Source organism: Abramis brama (genome assembly GCF_963993115.1).
Source record: "Abramis brama genome assembly, chromosome: 1".
Classification (NCBI taxonomy): domain Eukaryota; kingdom Metazoa; phylum Chordata; class Actinopteri; order Cypriniformes; family Leuciscidae; genus Abramis; species Abramis brama.
This window is the reverse complement of record NC_139963.1, coordinates 42,973,724-42,993,505: the sequence shown is the minus strand read 5'-3', so window position 1 is coordinate 42,993,505 and position 19,782 is coordinate 42,973,724. Positions and strand designations below refer to the sequence as shown.

General features: G+C 37.5%; 1 protein-coding gene across 3 annotated transcripts; it reads left to right on the top strand.

Moving 5' to 3' along the window:
- Positions 1 to 597: 597 nt before the first annotated feature.
- Positions 598 to 17,980, top strand: LOC311092373 (butyrophilin subfamily 1 member A1-like). 3 transcript variants are annotated; one of them, XR_014608241.1, is made up of 9 exons: positions 598 to 951; positions 1,325 to 1,398; positions 3,106 to 3,453; positions 6,823 to 7,095; positions 7,321 to 7,428; positions 9,230 to 12,358; positions 13,635 to 13,679; positions 13,946 to 13,972; positions 16,846 to 16,873. XR_014608241.1 is itself a non-coding variant. In XM_084129055.1 (9 exons), the coding sequence occupies exons 3-9, from the start codon at positions 3,120 to 3,122 to the stop codon at positions 17,382 to 17,384; spliced, it is 1,368 nt and encodes a 455-aa protein (XP_083985181.1). In that variant the 5' UTR covers positions 598 to 951; positions 1,325 to 1,398; positions 3,111 to 3,119; the 3' UTR covers positions 17,385 to 17,980. The 3 variants fall into 3 exon arrangements, 2 of the variants coding, with proteins under 2 accessions (XP_083985181.1, XP_083985180.1); XM_084129055.1 differs by having other exon boundaries at positions 3,111 to 3,453; positions 12,317 to 12,358; positions 16,846 to 17,980; XM_084129054.1 differs by having other exon boundaries at positions 12,317 to 12,358; positions 16,846 to 17,980.
- The last annotated feature ends 1,802 nt before the right edge of the window (positions 17,981 to 19,782 follow it).

Sequence of the window (19,782 nt, the reverse complement as noted above, 5' to 3'; positions counted from 1 at the left end):
CGCGCCATGGCAACGCAGTGACGTGACGTCATATGCAAACAAGCTTGTTCCAATCACCTGGATTTGCTAATTCAGACAGGAAAGATAACTAATTAGTGAAATCAGCTGACTGATATGGCAAGCTATGATATAGCTGTTCATATGGCAAGACTTTTACTCTTTGACCCCTGGATTTCCCACCTCTGTGTGTGAGCTCCTGTATTTAATGTTGATCACATTAAATGAAGATCCACACGATTGCAAATGTGACATTGATTGTATAGCCTACAACAGTTCAAGAAACGCAATATTAATATTGTAATACAATATTGCCACAGCAGAACTGCAGCACACAGCAGTGTTTGTGAACGAATCATTAGAGTCAATGGAAAAATATTAAAAAGGATGTTTATTGATAATCAAGTCGGCATAATTTGGCGGGGTTCGAAATTCGGCGGCCGTGATAAGATCCAGCTCAGCTGGCACCGCTGATCAGCAGAGGTGATAAGCGACCACGCCCATACGCACACACACAAAACAGGGCGAGAAAGAGTCAGTGAATTTATGAACCGTGACAGTGATTTTTTTTTTTTTTTCTTTTTTTTTTTTTCAAGAATAAATATATGTGATAAATTGTCTTTTGAAATGTATTTCTGGTGTTGTCAGTATTGGAGTCAGTTCTCTCTATAGGCTATTTGTGGATACATTGCCTATATTGTGTCATCCACATTTGTTTTTGCATTTTCTTTTAATTAACTTGTTTGCCATATATTTTAAATCAGATTAAAGTGAGGAGTGTCAGTCTGTGTGACAAAAGAAACTACAGCAGGTTTATCAGCCTGAATGATGGAGGGACTGTGTCTGTTCCGGTGTTTAGTTATAAGCGAAAGTGAAAATAAACCAGCCCAGGAAGGATCTCCTTACGATCGTACTTAACTTTAGTATGGGAACACAGTGAATGTTGAGTTGAAGGTAAGTCATGGAAGAATCAGAAACACATTTACCTGAAGTCTGGCATGAGTGTGACTTGAGGACCATGTTGGTTCAACAGGTTTAATGCATATACTTATTGTAAATAAATGAAAGGTTTGAAATTAAAATGAAATCCTGATTCAACAACCTTCAACGTGTTTATATGTATTTATTTGTATTACATGTAGATCCACATTATGTATTTGTATCCTCTTGACCCGTTTAACCAGTTTCTTCCAACAGAAAGTGATTGTAAATGTGTATCTCGCTTTTGGACAGAAGGTTTAGTTTAAGTATTATTATAGGCTAAGGCAAAAAGCATGTATGCGGACACAGTTTTCTGTAATGTTTTCTCTTTTTTTTCATATTTTAGCATCTATTTCTCAGAGATGAAGTTCATTTGTTTGACTCTCCTGCTTGTTAGTGGAATTACAGATTCAAGATCAGGTAATTTATTCATCATTGTGAATAATACTTTATATTTATTGCACATATTGTCTTAAACAAGGGTAAAAACCTTTAGCAGGTGTGATTCTTCCGGATAAATCCGGAAATCAGTCTTTTCCGATCTGAAAATGATGCTCTCTTTTTTTTGCGGGTCGCGCGCAAAGCACGGTTCGGGTAGCCTATTGACCGCTCACCGCTGTCAACGTTTTTTTGTGCTTCACTCCGCAAGTAGTAAATTCATTTGTCACGATGGAACTTAATTCAAAGCAGAGCTCCACCAGAGCCTGCACTCGTTGCCGAAGGTTATCTAAAGTGTGCTAAGAATTTTGGTCGTGTGGGGCGAACTTAAAATTATAGAATTATAGAATAATAAGAATTTATTATACTTGTCAAAACGAAAATAGGAACTCCACTCTCTCTTTACATGACCTGGCAAGTGACATTAGGCCTATTCTAAAACGCATAAAAACTCCCCCGACGTGGTTAGAAAATGCCTCTAGAGAAAGCGCTTGTTAAGTCGAACTGCCTCGGACATGAATCTATACACAAAATAATAGCTTTTAACTTTCATGGGCTTTCAACAAAAGGAAAATCAGGTGCCAATCTACCAACATGGCATTAGGCTACCATTATAGGACGTTATAAAATGTAATATAATATAGGACGTTTGCACTGTATTTCATTAAATGTATAGGGGAGAGCGGGGCACAACCTAACGCTTTTTGACTTTCTCAGTTTGTGTAAATCTACTTATGGTTCAGAGTATTTATTTTTTCCCACATTCATTTCCCACATGTCTACTACAATTATGTGTTTTTGTTTTATCAATACAGTATATACTTTTTTCTTGATATACCCCGAAAGAATGGAAGTGAAATGTGACAACATGCCCCATAGGTGGGGTACATTGTAACATGGCCATATGACAACTTAAAATGTTATCTGATCTAATAAAAAAATATACAAAACAAACCAAAATATTTTCTAAATAAAATACAATTAAAAAACTTTTTCATATAAAATAATGGCAATTTTTAATAATTAAATAGAAACTCATTTTTGAGTTTTGACTACGAACACATGAAAACACAGCTATACAACATAGTTCAAAACAAATAAATAATTAGTAATTTCTGAACATTGACTCTCAGTCTTTATTCACGTTTTTCTCACGTTTTCTCAATAAAATTAGTAAAAGTATAGAATATAATAGCATATTTCTAATAGGGGCACATTGTAACGAAGTGTTACAATATGCCCTCGCCTGCGCAACTGGGATTTAAACCCTGCTAGTGTCTTCTGCTAGTTAGCGAAGCATTAAAGAACTATCTCAACTGTTAAATGACATCTTGGAGATTAAAATAATATCAGATTTGTCTTATTTTAAATAAACACAAAAAATAGAGATGAAAAATTATCTTAAGTAAGAAATTTACTTTTGCTATGGTTTAATAAATGTCTATGGATATCTTCCAAAAAATAAATAATTTTGGCGGATTTTTTTTTCTATATAGTGTTAATATGGCAACTAGTAAATACACAAAGTTTCGTTATCCAAACATGTGCGGAAGTATTTAAAACAAGCGTGTTACAACTAACCCCGCGTTAGGTTGTGCCCCGCGCTCCCCTATGTCACTCTGTGTGTGTGTGTGTGTGTGTGCGTGCTTTAAGATGTGTAGCTCAGATCTGCTCTTTCTCTTGTAACAGAGCAGTATGAAGTAATGGGACCTGCAGATCCTGTATTTGCTGTAGCTGGTGAAGAAGTGATTCTGCCCTGTTCAGTCAAACCCAGCATCAGTGTTGTGGACATGAGAGTGGAGTGGTTTAGACTTGATCTGAGAGACTCAGTGCATCTCTATGATGATCATGAAGACAGAAACACAAAGCAGATTCAGTCCTACAGAGGAAGAACAAAACTGATCCATCAAGAACTACAGAGAGGAAACGCATCACTCAAACTCTCAACAGTCCAAATATCTGATGAAGGACGTTATAAGTGTTTTATTCAGTCTAAATCCTGGTTTGATGAGGCCACTGTTGATGTCAGAGTTGAAGGTGAGGAAACCAGTGAGAACTAGGTCCGTGTAGGCTACTTGGCGGCCAACGGATTTTCGTTTTGAAAGGAAAAAAACAAAAACGAAAAACGGCCGGTTTCCCCATTACCATTAGTAAATAGAAAAACGAAAAACGGAAAACAACCCATTATTCGTTTTTTGTTTTGATATTAAAAAACGAAAAACAATCTCGTTATCCGATTGTCCTTGATGTGTTTATAGATGGAAATCGGAAATCAAAATACGTATGTATAAAGTCGTAATCCTTAAGGCCCCGATCACACCTGACGCGTTTTTTGCAGTGAGAGGCGCCTGTTTTCAATTGGTTTCCTATGGCAGCGAGCGTTCTGCGCGCTGTTTATGCGCCTGCTGCGCCTCGCGTTTTACCGCCTGCTGCGCCTCGCGTTTTTGAAGTTGAAAAAAAAGCAACTCCGAGCGGAAAAACCATAGATATCATATATAAAGGCTAGATGTCTCGTGCGCGCTGCTGGCCAATGGAGATCGATGTCCGCACACGGCGGCCATCTTGCGACAGTGGACTCGCTCACTCGTTTAATGGTGCATATACGTTTAAATAACCATAACTTGCTCAATTTTCTACCGATTTTCAAACGGTTTGGTTTGTTATGAACGTCAGAGATGTAGTTATGACACTACATACATAAACTGCATACATATGAAAAATTATAACATACATGTTTAAGCATTCGGAATTATAGCCACGTTAATAACGTTTGTAAGAAACCAAACCGTTTGTAAATCCGTCAATATTTCAGCGAGATAAGAGGATTTGTGTGCGTGCTGATCATTCACCTTAATGCACAGAGCACTGACACAAGATGGCGGAACGGCGATGCCGGAAGTGAATGTGCCATAAGACATCTAGCGTTTATATATGATATCTATGGGAAAAACCGCCCGACGTCATCGCGTTTTTTTCCACTGTCCAATCGAATGAAGTGAGAGGCGGGCCTTCCGTTTAAGTGATGAAAGCTACTACAGTTGCTTGAACGCCAGGAAAGTGCGATGATAGAGGATAAACTTGTGGTGCTCTCGCGGGTTACCAGGAGCTTAACGACTTCACGAACCGTAACTACCACAATGTTAACAGAAAGTAAATAAAGGTAATAAAAGTCTGATTTGACGTTTACTTGACTGACAGGACAGCTGTTTCATTGGTTGCCTAGCAACATAAAAAACGCAGCGCACTGCTCGTTCTGTGTAATGTAAAGTACTGTGCACCTCGCGTTTTCGAACCTGAAAAACGCGTCAGGTGTGATCGGCCCCTAATTCTGCATTGGTATTTTTTCGTGACCCGGAAGCGATCTTAAGTAGTAAGCAGTTATCATAGACACACGTATGCTAGCTGTCGCCTTCATAGATATCATATAAAGGCTAGATGTCTCGTCCGCGCTGCTGGCCAATGGAGCTCGACATCCGCACACGGCGGCCATCTTACGACAGGGTGCTCGCTCACTCATAACATGGTGCATGTACTTTTAAATAACCATAACTTTAATTTTCTACCGATTTTCAAACGGTTTGGTTTGTTATAAACGTCAGAGATGTAGCTATTATACTGTATACATATGAATAATTATGTTCAAAATGTTTAAGCATTCAGAATTATAGCCACGTTAATAACGTTTGTAAGAAACCAAACCGTTTGTAAATCCGTCCAGATTTCAGCGAGATAAGAGGATTTGTGTGCGTGCTGCTCACTCACCTTAATTCACAGAGCCCTGTCCTAAGATGGCCGCCGGTGATGCCGGAAGTGACTCCGCCTTAAGACATCTAGCCTTTATATGATATCTATGGTCGCCTTGGCTAGGGCAGTTCATTGGAAGGAATGCGTATATAAATGAGAAAAACTTGGCCACTAAATATTTAATATTCAATTATTTTAATGATCACAATTAAAGTTTTAATTGTATTAATTTGAACAAGTAAACGTTGCACGTTTTGTACATAGCATAGCCTACTTTGTTATGATTTTAGTATCATAATGATTAATAAATGCACACACAATTATCCGTGAACTTGATTTGAACAAATGCCTTTCAACTTGTGTGTGCAAAATTCAGAATTAAATGAATGTGCAGCAATTTGTACAAATAGAGAGTCTGTAGGCCTATTATTGTTGTAGCCATTAAATTAGCTAATTTAGTTTCATATTTGTTAAAATATTATAATGTTATTTTTTTTTCCATTTGCTGATTTATGAAAAGTAAACAGCATGATTAAGATAGGATGCGCAATATATCGAGAGACATGGAGCGGGTCAGACATGATTTTGACCACTTCATTAAGTTTTGTTTTGTAGCAAACCTTTCTTTAAAGTGAATTTCGTTTTGTATAAATTGTATCTTAATTTTAATCAATTTTTCATCAACCAATTGCCTGGATTGAATAAATAATATAATACAATATAATCAAGGAGGCGCTCGCGCGGTCACTTGCATTGCACGTGAACTGGAGTGCATCTCATCCTAACTTAACGAAACTCAGTGTATGCCTTATTACAGACATGAGAAATACATCAAATACACAAAGCTTGAAATGTCTTTAAACGAAATAATTCAAAACGAAAAGAAAAAGGCTACTCTCTGATTATGTAATCCATTATGTGCATTTCTCTCTATAGGCGCGTTCACTACGAATATGGCGATCGTCAACTTCATTCTTTGCAGTCGACACTGTCAGTGTCAGAAAACACTATTTATTAATAAAAATCAATGCATGCGTCACCGGATTTACAAATGCACATCTTGCTTGTTGCACGCACACATTATGTCTAAATAACGAGATATTATGTTGAAATAACATTATTATTAATAATACATCGTTTAGAATATTTGATTGAATGCTGAATGTTGCGCTTGTTCAATTTAATAAAATTAAAACTTTAATTGTGATCATTAATATATACGCATTCGTTCCAATCTTCCAATGCCGTAGCCAAGGCGACAGCTAGCATACAACCGCTCATAGGTGTATCTATGACAACTGCTTACTTGATCGCTTCCGGGTCACGAAAAATACCAATGCAGAATTAAGGATTACTACTTTATACATACCATACGTATTTTGATTTCCGATTTCCATCTATAAACACATCAAGGAGAATCGGATAACGAGATTGTTTTTCGTTTTCCGTTTTTTAATATCAAAACAAAAAACGAATAATTGTTTTCCGTTTTTCGTTTTCCTATTTACTAATGGTAATTGAGAAACCGGCCGTTTTTCGTTTGTTTTTTTCCTTTCAAAACGAAAATCCGTTGGCCGCCAAGTACACGGACCTTTTTTCATGGGACAAACTAACTCAAAAAAGCCAGAATAACAACAGAATATTCTTCCTGTTGATCTGTAGCTGTAGGAAGTCCTCCAGTGATCACTGTAGGCGGGTTTGATCGTTCAGGAGGGCTTCATCTAGAGTGTGAATCTGAAGGTTGGTATCCTGAACCTGATCTTGAGTGGCTGGACAGTGAAGGAGTCAGTTTGAGTTCAGAAACTACAGAGACTCACAGAAACTCAGACAGATTCAGTGTCAAACACACCATCACTGTTTATCACAGTGACGACAAGATTCACTGCAGAGTCAAACTGAGACATCACATGCTGGAGACACTGATTAACACCACAAGTACGTACTGATACTTCTGTTACTGTACTTGTCAGTTATGTTTCACATTATATTTTTAATTCAGCATAGTCTGCAATTAGCATTAGGTTTATAATAGAGTTTTGTATCAACATTATTGAAACAAATATGTATGTGCCATTCAGAACTGAACATTATGTAAACACTTACACTTGTAAAAATATGTTTGATTTACACAATGTGCTTCTTTACTGATTTGTTTTGCAGATAATATGTTTATTTCTTGGAGGACATCAGTCATCCTGATTTCAGTTTTTGTTGTGCTCGTTGTGATTGCTGGAATACTGATAGCTGTGTTCGCTCATAAAAACAGAGGTAAAGTTCTTGTTTTCTATATCCCCAGTCTATAATAAGGCAGACTGGGGATATTTTTTTTTATTTTTTTTTACAAATTTCTATTTATGAACATCTGTATAACTTACACACAGACATCAACAATCAGCACATGAATCTCAACAATGGTGACAATCAATAGTTTCATGTCGCAGTGCATGCTGGGTGCCAGCATAATACAAAACTCCCAGCATGCACTACAACATGAATAAATTATACAGCTGAATTGTCTTACCTTTTTATGTGTTTGCTTGCTAATGTTTTTTTTTTTTACTTTTTTTGTAGCCTGTTTTGTGATGTTCAGAGTATTATTATTTGTTTGATTGTCACCATTGTTGAGATTCATGGGCTGATTTTTGATGTCAGTGATATCTAAGTCTTAGTGATGTTATATCTGTTTTTGTTCATGATGTGTTTTTAAAATCTTCATTATAATTGATTGCTGTTGGAACTCTTGCTGTTGATTCACAGTGGTATAAATGTAAAGTTTAAGTGTGTTAATAATGTAGGCTAATACTTGTCATAAAGGATTGAATACTGGATGAGATCAAGAGACTCATCCAACGTTCTTGTTTTCTTGTTATTTTATGTTTTATGTAAATAAATAAGACATCCTGGGGATGATTTTTTACTAAATTATGTTTTAACAAAGTTCGGGAGGTGCACTTTCAGATAATTAACACGAGTGGAGAGCACTCAGCAATCAATGACAAGAGGTATATATAGATTCAGCAATCTCACCTCAATCCCTTGACAGTTTAGCAGCAGTTTAGTAGCTTCTTGGTTCGCCGCTCTGCTACCATGTCTCGACGACTAAGCTCTTCATCTGACGAAGAAGCAAACATCACCAGGGGTGCGCCTTCGCATTCTGCTGGTCCCACGACCATTCCTCCTACGCCGGACGTCGCACCTGAGCCCCAGGCTTTTTCACGAGGCCGCACACCGGCCCAAACAGCCCTGCGCTCACCAAGACGTCAAAGCCAGTCTTCGCCGCCCCCGGCAAGACTTCCATCTTCCTCCCCGGCCTCCTCCTACCGCTCGGCCGTCCCGACGATCCCACCTATCGGGAAATGAACCGTAGCTGGATTGAGGCAAGCGCTGGGTAATTCAGAAATACAGGCTTCACGAAAAATGAACAAAGCGGAGCTGTATGATCTGTACGTTTCCTTACAGTCAACTCCCAAGATGACCCTCAGGCAGAGCAAAGCCCTCAGGGCCCAAAAGTCGCCTGCCTAGTCACCACCGTCAATCTCCATCGAGCCGCAGCAACAGGCCTTCAGCGAGCCTGGGCCGGGTCCCAGATTCCGCCATTACAGGTCAACTCCCACCTCTTGACGAGGCCCAGCCCTCACCACAGCTCCTGCTGCCGCAGAGGGGGCCAGCGGCCTCCCCACAGCCTCTCAGTTCTATACTCACGCTGTTTATAACCCTTTTCCTTTTCAGTGGCCTCCAGCTCCAGTCGCAGACGCTAGCGCGAGGCTATTGCCGCTAGGATCACAGGCCCAACCTTTTCAACAGTCTCACCCAACAGGTTACAACCCCGCTCACATCCAGTGGCCTGCAGCTCCAGTAGCTCAAACAAGCGCGAGCCCGCCTCCGCTTGCAACACAAGCCCATACTTCATACTACCATCCTTCCTTTCCTTTCTATCCTCCAACTAACTTTCCTTTTCAAGCCACAGCGGGTAATCCAAGCGTTAGGCCGCCGCCAACATCCGCAGCCCCGGCTTATACCCTCCCCAGTTCTCTCATTCAAACTAAGTCACAACATTCTCTCTTCACAGCAACACCGATGCCCATTCTCTCCAACGCTGTCGTCATGGTACCACCACCAGTGTCCCAAAGTATCCATGCACAGATCCTCTCAGAAATTCAGGATGCTGGCTCCAGAGGTGGATCAATTCCCAACTCCAGTACCTCGCTCCTTGGAACTGATATTCCCGTAAACCACCCGTTAAAACCCCTCCTCGATGCATCGCTCGACACTATCCTCCAAGCAGTTTCTCCCAGGACCCTTCAATCCTACGTGACTGCTTGGAGAAGTTTCAAAGCATTCCATGTCTCCTATAACATGCCGTTCCCTGATTTTCCTCTTCTTTCAGTCACCTCATTCATTTCCTACCTTAATAGCATTAAGGGCATACAAGTCGGGTCCATCAAAGGTTACTTGAGCGGCATCCAGTTTTTTCATAAATTGAAATTTCATAAATAAATCTCCATACCCCGAGATAAACAATTCACAAACCTCCCTACTGATCAAAGGGATTCAAAGATCCCAGCCCACCCGACCTGACGCCAGACAACCCATAACGCTAGACATTCTCACCAAATGCTTGGTCTCACAGCGGACACAGCAAGAACTTTCCCGGTAGAGCACTTATGTTTTCTCTTTCGTCCAGCGAGCATTGGTCTCACACGGGATGCAGTGTGAGAAAATCTCCCGGTTAAGTACTCATTTTCCTCTTTTTTTTTTTTTTTTCTGGTTTCTCTTTCTGTCTAGCGAGCATTCTAGACATAAACAATGAATCAAGAGACCACAAGATGATTGTCATTATCAATACGTAAAAATCAGCATTCACTGATCACATTTTCTCTCTTTTCTGCCATAAATGTCCCTTTTAAACACACAGTTAAAGCAGCCAGAGAAAAACATGTTAAAAAGTCAAGGGTCACGAGCTGAACTAAACATTTTCAATCAAGTCAATATTTAAACCTCTGCTTTTTCTCAATAAGAGCTTCTGACGTAAAACAGAAATAAAGTCAAACTGGTTAGTAATAAATGTAATTATGTGTAATGGCTGGAAGTCAATTGTAGTTCTTGTTTCTGCTCATCTCTTCTCTTTTTCTGTTCTTGTTGTTTCTCTTTCCTTCAGTGATTCTGCTTGTTAACAGTCATTTACTCATTAATGTTCTGTTGTGATTTAAAGGGTTTCTGTTGTCTGAGTTGTTGTGGGTCATTGTGTATAAGAGTAGAGTCTGTGCTTCAGTCCAGCAGAAGATCATGAAACACTGATGTTATTCTGTCTGTTGCTTTATTTAAACAGTAACTGTGTAGTTGCTGACGCAGTGATAAGCTGTTTGCTAATTATATTAGTATTGCATGTGTGCTGCTAGCAGTTATCTGAAGAGTTTTTAGTTAAATTGATGTTTCTTGTTATAATGTTTTTGTTTAATTTGGTTCACTTTACTATACAATTTTTCTTGTGGATTTAAAAAAATAATTAAATTCACGGCATTAATATGCTCACATATCTAGCACACTATAAATACGTATTAGGTTAAAAACTTAAATGGCAATTGGCCAAATGAAGGCAGTCAGTTTCTGCAAATGAAATGAGTTAAATCGTGTTTTAATTTTGTGCAATTGTGCTGGCAATATTTTACGGGTCAATTTCTTACAGTAAAAAACTGCTTTACTTTGCAGGAGAAACTGCTGCCAGATAATTACTGCAAATTTACAGTGAAAGTTTTTACAGTAATGCTGTTTTTTTTTGTTTGTTTTTTTTTAAATGTTTCGTTTGAGTCACGATTATGGTGATTATTGTTTGCTGTAGTTGAACACATGACCCTTGACTTTTTTTTTAAATTAACTCTTTCTCACCAATTGCAATATTGTTGAACTGAGAACACATGAGCATTGACAAAGTACAGTAGATCAGCTGAAGTTGTCTGCTTTTATGACATTCAATTGCTTATTATACAGTATTTAAATTACGGTTTAAATCACTGTTTCAAAGCAAATGCAGTAGTAGTGAGGTCGAGACACAACTGTACTGCAAAAATGCTTCTTTTTTTTAGCTAAACCAGTTCAGCTGTGATAGAACGATAACTAATGCATTTACACTGACACAAAACCGAGATTCTCTGAAACAACGTCTTTTGTGCAACAAATTTAAACTGGGCATTTAGACACACTTAGACATCAACACTTATCATACAAACCTCAACAATAATGACAGTCAACAAGATATTCAGATAAACAGATCAACTCCAAACATCCCAAAACAAGCTGCTAAAATTCATGTCACAATGCATGCTGGGATCCATGGATGAGTTTTGATTGGTGCACCCAGAATGCACTGCAGCATGAAGCTTTCTGTTGATTGTCACCATTTTTGAGATTCATATGTTTATTCGTTAGCTGTGTGAGTCTAAACGATACAGTAGTTTTCAATAGAAAAAAAATCAACATAGAGCTCAGTCTCTGTTAAATCTCAGAAACAGCTTTTATAAACTTGTGGAAAGTCAATCTGGTTATTAATAAGTGAAGCTGGTAATGCTGTTTGTGGACTTGTTAAATCCTCTGCTGAGATCTTCAGAGATTTAATTTATTTGATTTGCAGTTTATATGTTTCAATGGCTGACATCAGATTGCTATTATTTGCCGTAGATATGAATTTAAATGGTAATAAAAAAAGTTGTCAACTAAAACATTTGAAATAAAATAATAATTTACAATTTAAATAAAAAAAACAACTGAAATAAAATCATTATTTATTTGGCTGAACTAAAAAAATAAGCCAAATAAGGTGAAATGAACATGAAGTTTGGTATAGAAGACTTAAAAAGTAAGTTCACTTTACTTTCATAGTTATTTAAACTATATTTTCAAGTTCAAATAACAAACATTTTCAAGTTGAAAATACTAAGTAAATACAGCTTAACTGAGTCCATGTAAAAAGAATTTAAGTAAAGTGTTGTTGATAGTGCAGTGCATGTAAGACAGATATTGGCTCACTCATGTTCATTGATGATGTGAAGAACTGAGGAAAATGTCTTTGTCTCAAACACTATGGAAGGAAATGTGTGTATATCAGCTATACATTTAATGCTGTTTTCTCTTCTTTATCTTTATCCTGAATTTTCTTCAGCACACAAACAACTACAGGATGAGAAGAGCCGAATACAACATGGTGAATCTGTCTTTATTAAGTTATTAATTAATTGTTCATTAAAAGTCTGTTTACAGCCATAAAATATCTACTTAACTATTATTCATTTAGTTTGTGTATATCTTGGGTCCTATAAATGGTTATCAGTTGTTTATAATGTATTTATTCAGTCACTGATGTACTTGTGTGATGTTAACACAGCCTATAAACACAACTAGGGCCCTATTTTAATTATCTGAAATGCAAGTATCAAACGCGAAACGCAAGTAACTTTGTGGGCGGATCTCTGGCGCTGTTGCTATTATACCGGCGGGATAAATGACTCTTGCACCCGACAAAAATCTAAAATGGGTTGGTCTGAAGTAGCTTTATTATTCATAGGTGTGGTTTGGGCATAACGTGAAATAAACCAATCAGAGCAACATCTCACATTCCCTTTAAGAGCAGGCGCGCTTGTTCCATGGCGGCTTACTATTATAACGGCGGATTTGCCAGGCGCACACCAGGAGCGGTTCACAGCCGAGGAGACCGACGTTCTTGTCAGGGCCGTAAAACATAGAGAAGTGACATTGTATGGGGATGGGAGAAACCCACCCAAATTAGCTTCAGTTAAACAGGCGAATTATAATTTGGGTAAATGTGTAAGCTAGATTTATGCCTATTTTTTCACATCTTCATGGCCACCACAATGATTTCCCTCATGTTAATATTTTTCCTTGTAATTATGTATGGTTTGCAAAAATGAGAACTGCTGCGTCTGTGTAGATGAGAGAAGCAAAGTGTATGCGCGTTGTGCACACGCTACATTATGGCCAAGCATGCGCTCTTAAAATAGCATCTGAATGCGCCACTGAAAATGCGCCACTGACTTTAGACTAGGTTTTTCCTGGTCAGTGGTGGAATTGTTTTCTGGAACTGCAAAATGGCACCAGGGAACGTTTGCGCCGGAACACGCCTCCTCTTTTCACTGAACCGCCCCCAGAGCACAAGTTCATTCCCTAATTTACCGACGTGCGTCTGTGGAGGGAAAAGTCCGCTGTGCATTGGTTGCAAAATAGGAATGATACATGCGTCGGTGTACAAAGTCAATTGCGCTGGGTGCAAGATAGGGGCCCCAGTGATTGTAACTTGTTTGTAATTTCAATGTCAAGTCATCTTTATTTATATAGTGCTTTTTACAATACAGATTGTTTCACTGCAGCTTTACAGAGATAACAGGAAAATAATGCAGTGAAGTTTGATTCTGCTGTACAGATCTATAATGTTATTTTCTCCTCTATTTCTGAATTTTCTTTAGAATGTGATCAACTTTTACAATGTCAGAAGATTATTCTACCAAAAGGTGAATTTGTTTTTATGCTTTTTATTAAAATATTAATTACTTTTGAATTATTTTGCAAAACAATGAATTAATACACTGTGCATTCATATAATATGTCTATACTACTATTCATTATATTTTATTAGGATATACAGTATAAACTGTGTTAAGTCTTCTTGGATTTTGTTGCTCTTCAAGCAGTGATTACAATTATTGATCTCATTATTGATCTAAAGATGAATTCTGTTATGAACACTTTATAACTTCATACTTTGTTTCATACTTAGCTGTCCCACATTTAAGAGCACTCACAGGTGAGTAAAATCTATTCATAAGTATTTATTTTAAATTCATCATGTCAAACATTTATTGGTTCATTATTATTATTGTTAATGTTTTTGAGTTTTTAGTATAATGCATTGCATAAATGCAATCAAATGATTCATATACTAAATGATCAAGGATGTTTTCCCTACTATTCTTGCATAAGAAGTATGGGTTATATATGTTATTTTACAGCGTCCTTGTTACATATGTTACATGTACTTACCATAGTAATAACAGTAAATTATCCATTATTACATGCAACTAACCCTCAACCAAATCCTAATCCTACCCTAACCCTAGTGTAAGTACATGTAGTTAATTAAAAGTACTCTTAAATATTGAATTACACTGGAACAATGACACCTTAAAATAAAGTGTAACCGAATTTTGTATTGAACGTAAGAGACAAGGAGGCAGGGCTCATTTCACTCAGGAAATCAATCAGTCTCTCAGGATCATTGTGAAGCAGTCAAGCCCTAGCAACCATAAGAGCACCCTAGCAACAAGTTCCATAAACTTCCATTCAAAGAGATCAAATGAGATATCTTGTGAAGTGTCATAGAAACATGAGGGTGCACAGCAAAAACTCCAGTGTTAAATGAGCTCTCCTTGGAGTTTATATGACTCCAGACTCAAGAGTGTTAAAGTGTTAAAATATGACTGTTAAATTAACACTCAAGAGTTAAGTTAATGAGCTAATTAAGTGATTCATTGAGTGATGATTGATCATTATTGAAGACACTTGATCTTAACAAGCAGAATCACCAAAGGAGAAAATTATTTTTTAAGACACCGTTATGGTGATCAGTGTTTGCTTTAGTTGGGCTCTTGACCCTTAAACTGTTAACATTAGATTTTGTTTGGCTGTTGTATCTGTCTTTCTTTCTTAGGCACACACAGACATCAAGATTCAGTGTATGAATCTCAACAATGGTGACAAACAGAATATTCAATTAGGGAAAGGAAATTAGTAAGACAATTCAGATCATAATTTATTCATACCACAATGCATGATGGGAGCCATGAATGAGTTTTAATTGGTGGCACCCAGAATGCACTGCAACATGCTTTATTATTGTCACCATTGTTGAGATTCACAGGCTGATTCTTGATGTCATTGTGTCGAAATAAAGTAATTTTCTAAGTTTTTTGATCAGAACAACTTTTAAGAAATATTTTGGATTATATTGAAAATGCTGATAATCATTTGCTGTATAATCGCAGGACTGCTGTAATAAACAAGATAAACATTACTCTCGAAATGAGATTTGTGATTCAGGTCAAATTATGATTATAACTCAGATACAACAGCCAAACAAAATCTAATGTTAACAGTTTAAGGGTCAAGAGCCCAACTAAAGCCAACACTGATCACCAAAATGGTGTCTTACAAAAATAGGATTTTCTCCTTCAGTGATTCTGCTTGTTAACATCAGGTGTCTTCAATAATGGTCAATCATCACTCAATGAATCACTTAATTATCCCAATAATTTTAACACTCATATTTAACACTTTAACACTCTTATTTGAACACTTTAACACTCTTGAATCTGGAGCCATATAAACTCCCAGGAGAGTTAATTTAACACTGGAGTTTTTGCTGTGTGGGCTCGTTTGACTCTGTGCAGCAAACAGACAATCAAGAATCACCTTTAACACTTCCTAGCCCCGTCCTAGCATGGTCAAGAACCCTAGCAACCCAAAGAGGAATATCTTCAAATCTGAATGTCATGAAGGGATTGTGATTGGTTTATATCATTCATTCTGACAAACATGCCTTTGGAGTTTCATCATCACTGGCAGCTGCCAAGCCACTCCCTAGCAACCAACCAGAGTACCCTAGCAACCGCCGTTTAGCACAGGGGTGTCCAGTCCTGCAGAGTTCAGCTCCAACCCCAATTAAACACACCTGAACCAGACAATCATGGTCTTATTAGACATACTACACACTTCCAGGCAGGCGTGTGGAGAAAAGATAAAGCTAAACAGAATCTGCAGGACCGAGTTTGGTGGACACCCCTGGTTTAACAAGACCTGTATCTCTGCATCAGGACGTCCTATAGAGATGAGCACAAGCTCTTTGACTCATGCCAGCAAACAGAACTTATAACACATGCTGCACATGCTAACAGTGAGTAGCTACATGCTAATAACGATAAGCTACGTGTTTAAACATGCTAAAAATACTAGTTATTAAAATATGATAAAAACAAGTCAAAATGTGCTAGCATCAAGCTAACAACATGCTAAATCATGTTAGCGTCACCTAGCTATGTGTTAAAACATGTTCAAAACTATAAGAAACTAGCAACTGCCTAGCAACACCCTAATAACCACAGAGAACACCATAACGGCTCCATCTGAAAGCAGGTGATGGCAATTTACTACTAATCAAGGAACCGGCTTTACTGATGAGATGCGCATAACAATGTGATGCGATATATCGCCCAGCCCTAATAACAACCACCTAGCAATGCACTAGAAACCAACCAGACACTGGCAACCAGCCCGAGTACCGTAGCAATTGCATAGCAACAACCCAACAACCACCCAGAATACCTAGCAATAATCCAAAACACCCTAGCAACCACCCAGAACAATCTAGCAACATACTAGCAACCACCCAGAACACCCTAGCAACTTCAAGCTTTTTAAACTACTTCAGACTTTCTGTTCAGGTTTTCTCAAGCCAAATTCAACGTTTGCTTACAAACATTTTAATCTAGTTTACAATTAATGCAATATTTTTTATTTTTGTTTATCTTGTTCTAAAGTTACTATGATTCCTAATTCTAAAATATAATTCTTTATTTTATTATATGCTCATCTATAAAGCAGAATTTTGAATATTTTCTGCAGTGAATGTGATTCTGGATGCTGATACGGCTCATTCACGTCTCATTGTGTCTCATGATGGGAAACAAGTGGAATATGGAAACAGACTGAACGCAGAGGATGGGGGAAAAGACAGGTTTGATGAATATCTTGGTGTTCTTGGGAAGGACGGATTCTCCAGGTGTTTTTACTTTGAGGTGCAGGTGAAGGATCAAACTGAGTGGGATTTAGGAGTGGCCAGAGAATCCAGTAACAGGAGTGGCAGGACTCTCCTGAGTCCTAAAAAAGGATACTGGACTGTGAGACGGAGACATGAGAAGTATTGGGCTCTTGAGTCTCCAACTGTCCCTCTTTCTCTGAGAGTGAAGCCTCAGAGGGTCGGTGTGTTTGTGGATTATGATGAGGGTCTCGTCTCCTTTTATGAAGTCGAGTCAATGTTTCATATCTACACTTACACCGGTCAGTCTTTTAAAAAGAAACTCTATCCATGTGTTGGTTTGGAGTATCAGAAGAATTGGAAGAATTATAACTCCACACCACTGATTATCTGTGATGATTATTAATGACTTCAGTGAATGAATTTACATGATCAAGTGAAATAAAAGGAAATACAATGCAAAAAGTGTAATAGCCACAAATATGAACTATTATTCACAAATGTGGACACAGAAGTGTGTGTGAGGGGTTCATCTGATCACTGTTCTCCATCAGCACCTCCTCATCTCCACTAGATAGTGAATGAAAGTCGTCATGAAGTGCTGATCGCACAGTTCACTGTTTCTCCCTCAATAGTGTTTGTGTTTGTTGATGAATGTCCAGATTGAGTAAAGCTGGAATCAAAGAACAAGCTCAAATATAAGACATTTTCATGTGTGTAACGTTTTGCTCATTATATCATTCCCACAATGCCATTTGTGTTATTCAGTTTTCACGACTAATATGTGGATAGTGTAAAGTAGTAGTCCTACCAGAGGTGGAAAGTCCAGGGGTCAGAAAGTAAAAATCCTGCCATATGTTTATTCCACCCATGAACTCACACAGCAAAAACTTCAGTGTTAAATGAACTCTCCAGGGAGTTTATTTGGCTCCAGACTCAAGAGTGTTAAAGTTAATGAGCTAATTAAGTGATTGATTGAGTGATGATTGAGCATTATTGAAGACACCTGATGTTAACAAGCAGAATCACCAAAGGAGAAAATCTCTTTTTTTTAAATTGCCATTATGGTGATCAGTATTTGCTTTAGTTGGGCTCTTGACCCTTACATTTATAACTTTAAATTTTGTTTGGCTGTAGTATCTGAGTTATAACTCTCAGATGAACAAAGAAAAAAGTTGATCAGGTGGTGTTGGTTATGTCTTGACATAATCATCATTTGACCTGAAGCACAAATCTCATTTAGAGAGTTAGGTTGAACTTGTTGATTACAGCAGCCTCTGATTCTACAGTGTACTATTTTCAGCATTTTCAATATAATAAAAAATATTTTTTAAAGTTGTTCTGATCAAAAGACTAGAATAATAGTTTTATTTGGACACACAGATATCAAGAATCAGCCTGTGATTCTCAACAATGGTGACAATAATAAAGCATGTTGCAGTGCATTCTGGGTGCCACCAATCAAAACTCATTCATGACTCCCATCATACATTGCGGTATGAATAAATTATGATCTGAATTGTCTTAGTAATTTCCTTTTCCTAATTAAATATTTCGTTTGTCACTATTATTGAGATTCATACACTCATTCTTGATGTCTGTTTGTGCCTAAACAATTTGTTTGTTTTTTAATCAAAACAACTTTTAGGAAATACTTTGGAATAAATAGAAAATTCTGGATCTTATGTTGTAGAATCACTTGATGATGTAATCAAAAATATAAATTTAAGTCAGAGATTAGGCTCTAAATGAGTTTTGTGATTCAGGTCAAATGATGATTATATCAAAACATAATCAACAACATCTGATTATCTTTTCTCTTTGTTTATCTGGGAGTTATAACTGAGTTACAACAGCCAAACAAAATCTAAAGTTAACAATGTAAGGGTCAAGAGCCCAACTAAAATAAACAACGATCACCATAATGGTAACTGATTGGTGACTCCTTCAGTGATTCTGCTTGTTAACATCAGGTGTCTTCAATAATGGTCACTCATTGCTCAGTTAATCCCTTAATTATCTCATTAACTTTTATCACTGGAGTTTTTGCTGTGTACCTTTTAGGAGAACATTCTGGGAACCAAAATAAAACTACCCGCTGAAAACATTATTAGAACTTCATGGTAATGTTCTCAGAACGTTTTTAGAACAAAACATTTCTAGCTGGGTACTCGCAATAATGTTTTGAGCTGGACCCGATAATGAATGAAAGCATCATGATGTAACATGTGCTCTGTGTTTTCTATGTTTTTGGTTGTATCATGTTTGCCTGTGCACCCTGCCGTCTGACTCAGCTTCCCAATATGTTTCATTAATTATCCCATTAACCTGTTCTGATTTTTCTGATAATTCCTCCTGATTATTTATGCTCTCAGCCACATTTTACTCACTCGTACGATTTCGTACGAATTGGTCGTGAGAGAGCGTTTGCTAACGGCACTTCATGAAGGGATTTTTATGTACACTTTTGTTTGGAACGCCCCTAATAGTTAAATCACACCCCTCCACAAATGCAAGTTATAAACCCTACAGTCAAAGCCTGAAGAAGTTGATTTCAGAAGCCCGGGTTATTAAGTAGTATGAGGTCTTTAGTTTTATCACTTAAGTTGTTTAGTGATATGAGAAAGTAAAACCAAACCAGGAACAAACTCTGTATGATCTCTCATATCTTATTTATTCACACTCCTCAGAACAGTATTGAGATAAAGGTAAGAACATTTGAAAAATTGAGTTAGGTACATCGATTAACTAAGGTTTTCTAAATTTAGATTTTCTGGGTATGTGTAGCTAACATACAAAAATAA

Excerpts from the sequence above, each read along its gene's own strand:
- LOC311092373 (XM_084129054.1), top strand. The coding sequence starts at position 1,341 with ATGAAGTTCATTTGTTTGACTCTCCTGCTTGTTAGTGGAATTACAGAT. Across the intron at positions 1,399-3,105 it reads AATTACAGATTCAAGATCAG|AGCAGTATGAAGTAATGGGA; the intron begins GTAATTTATTCA and ends CTCTTGTAACAG. Across the intron at positions 13,680-13,945 it reads GAAGATTATTCTACCAAAAG|CTGTCCCACATTTAAGAGCA; the intron begins GTGAATTTGTTT and ends TTTCATACTTAG.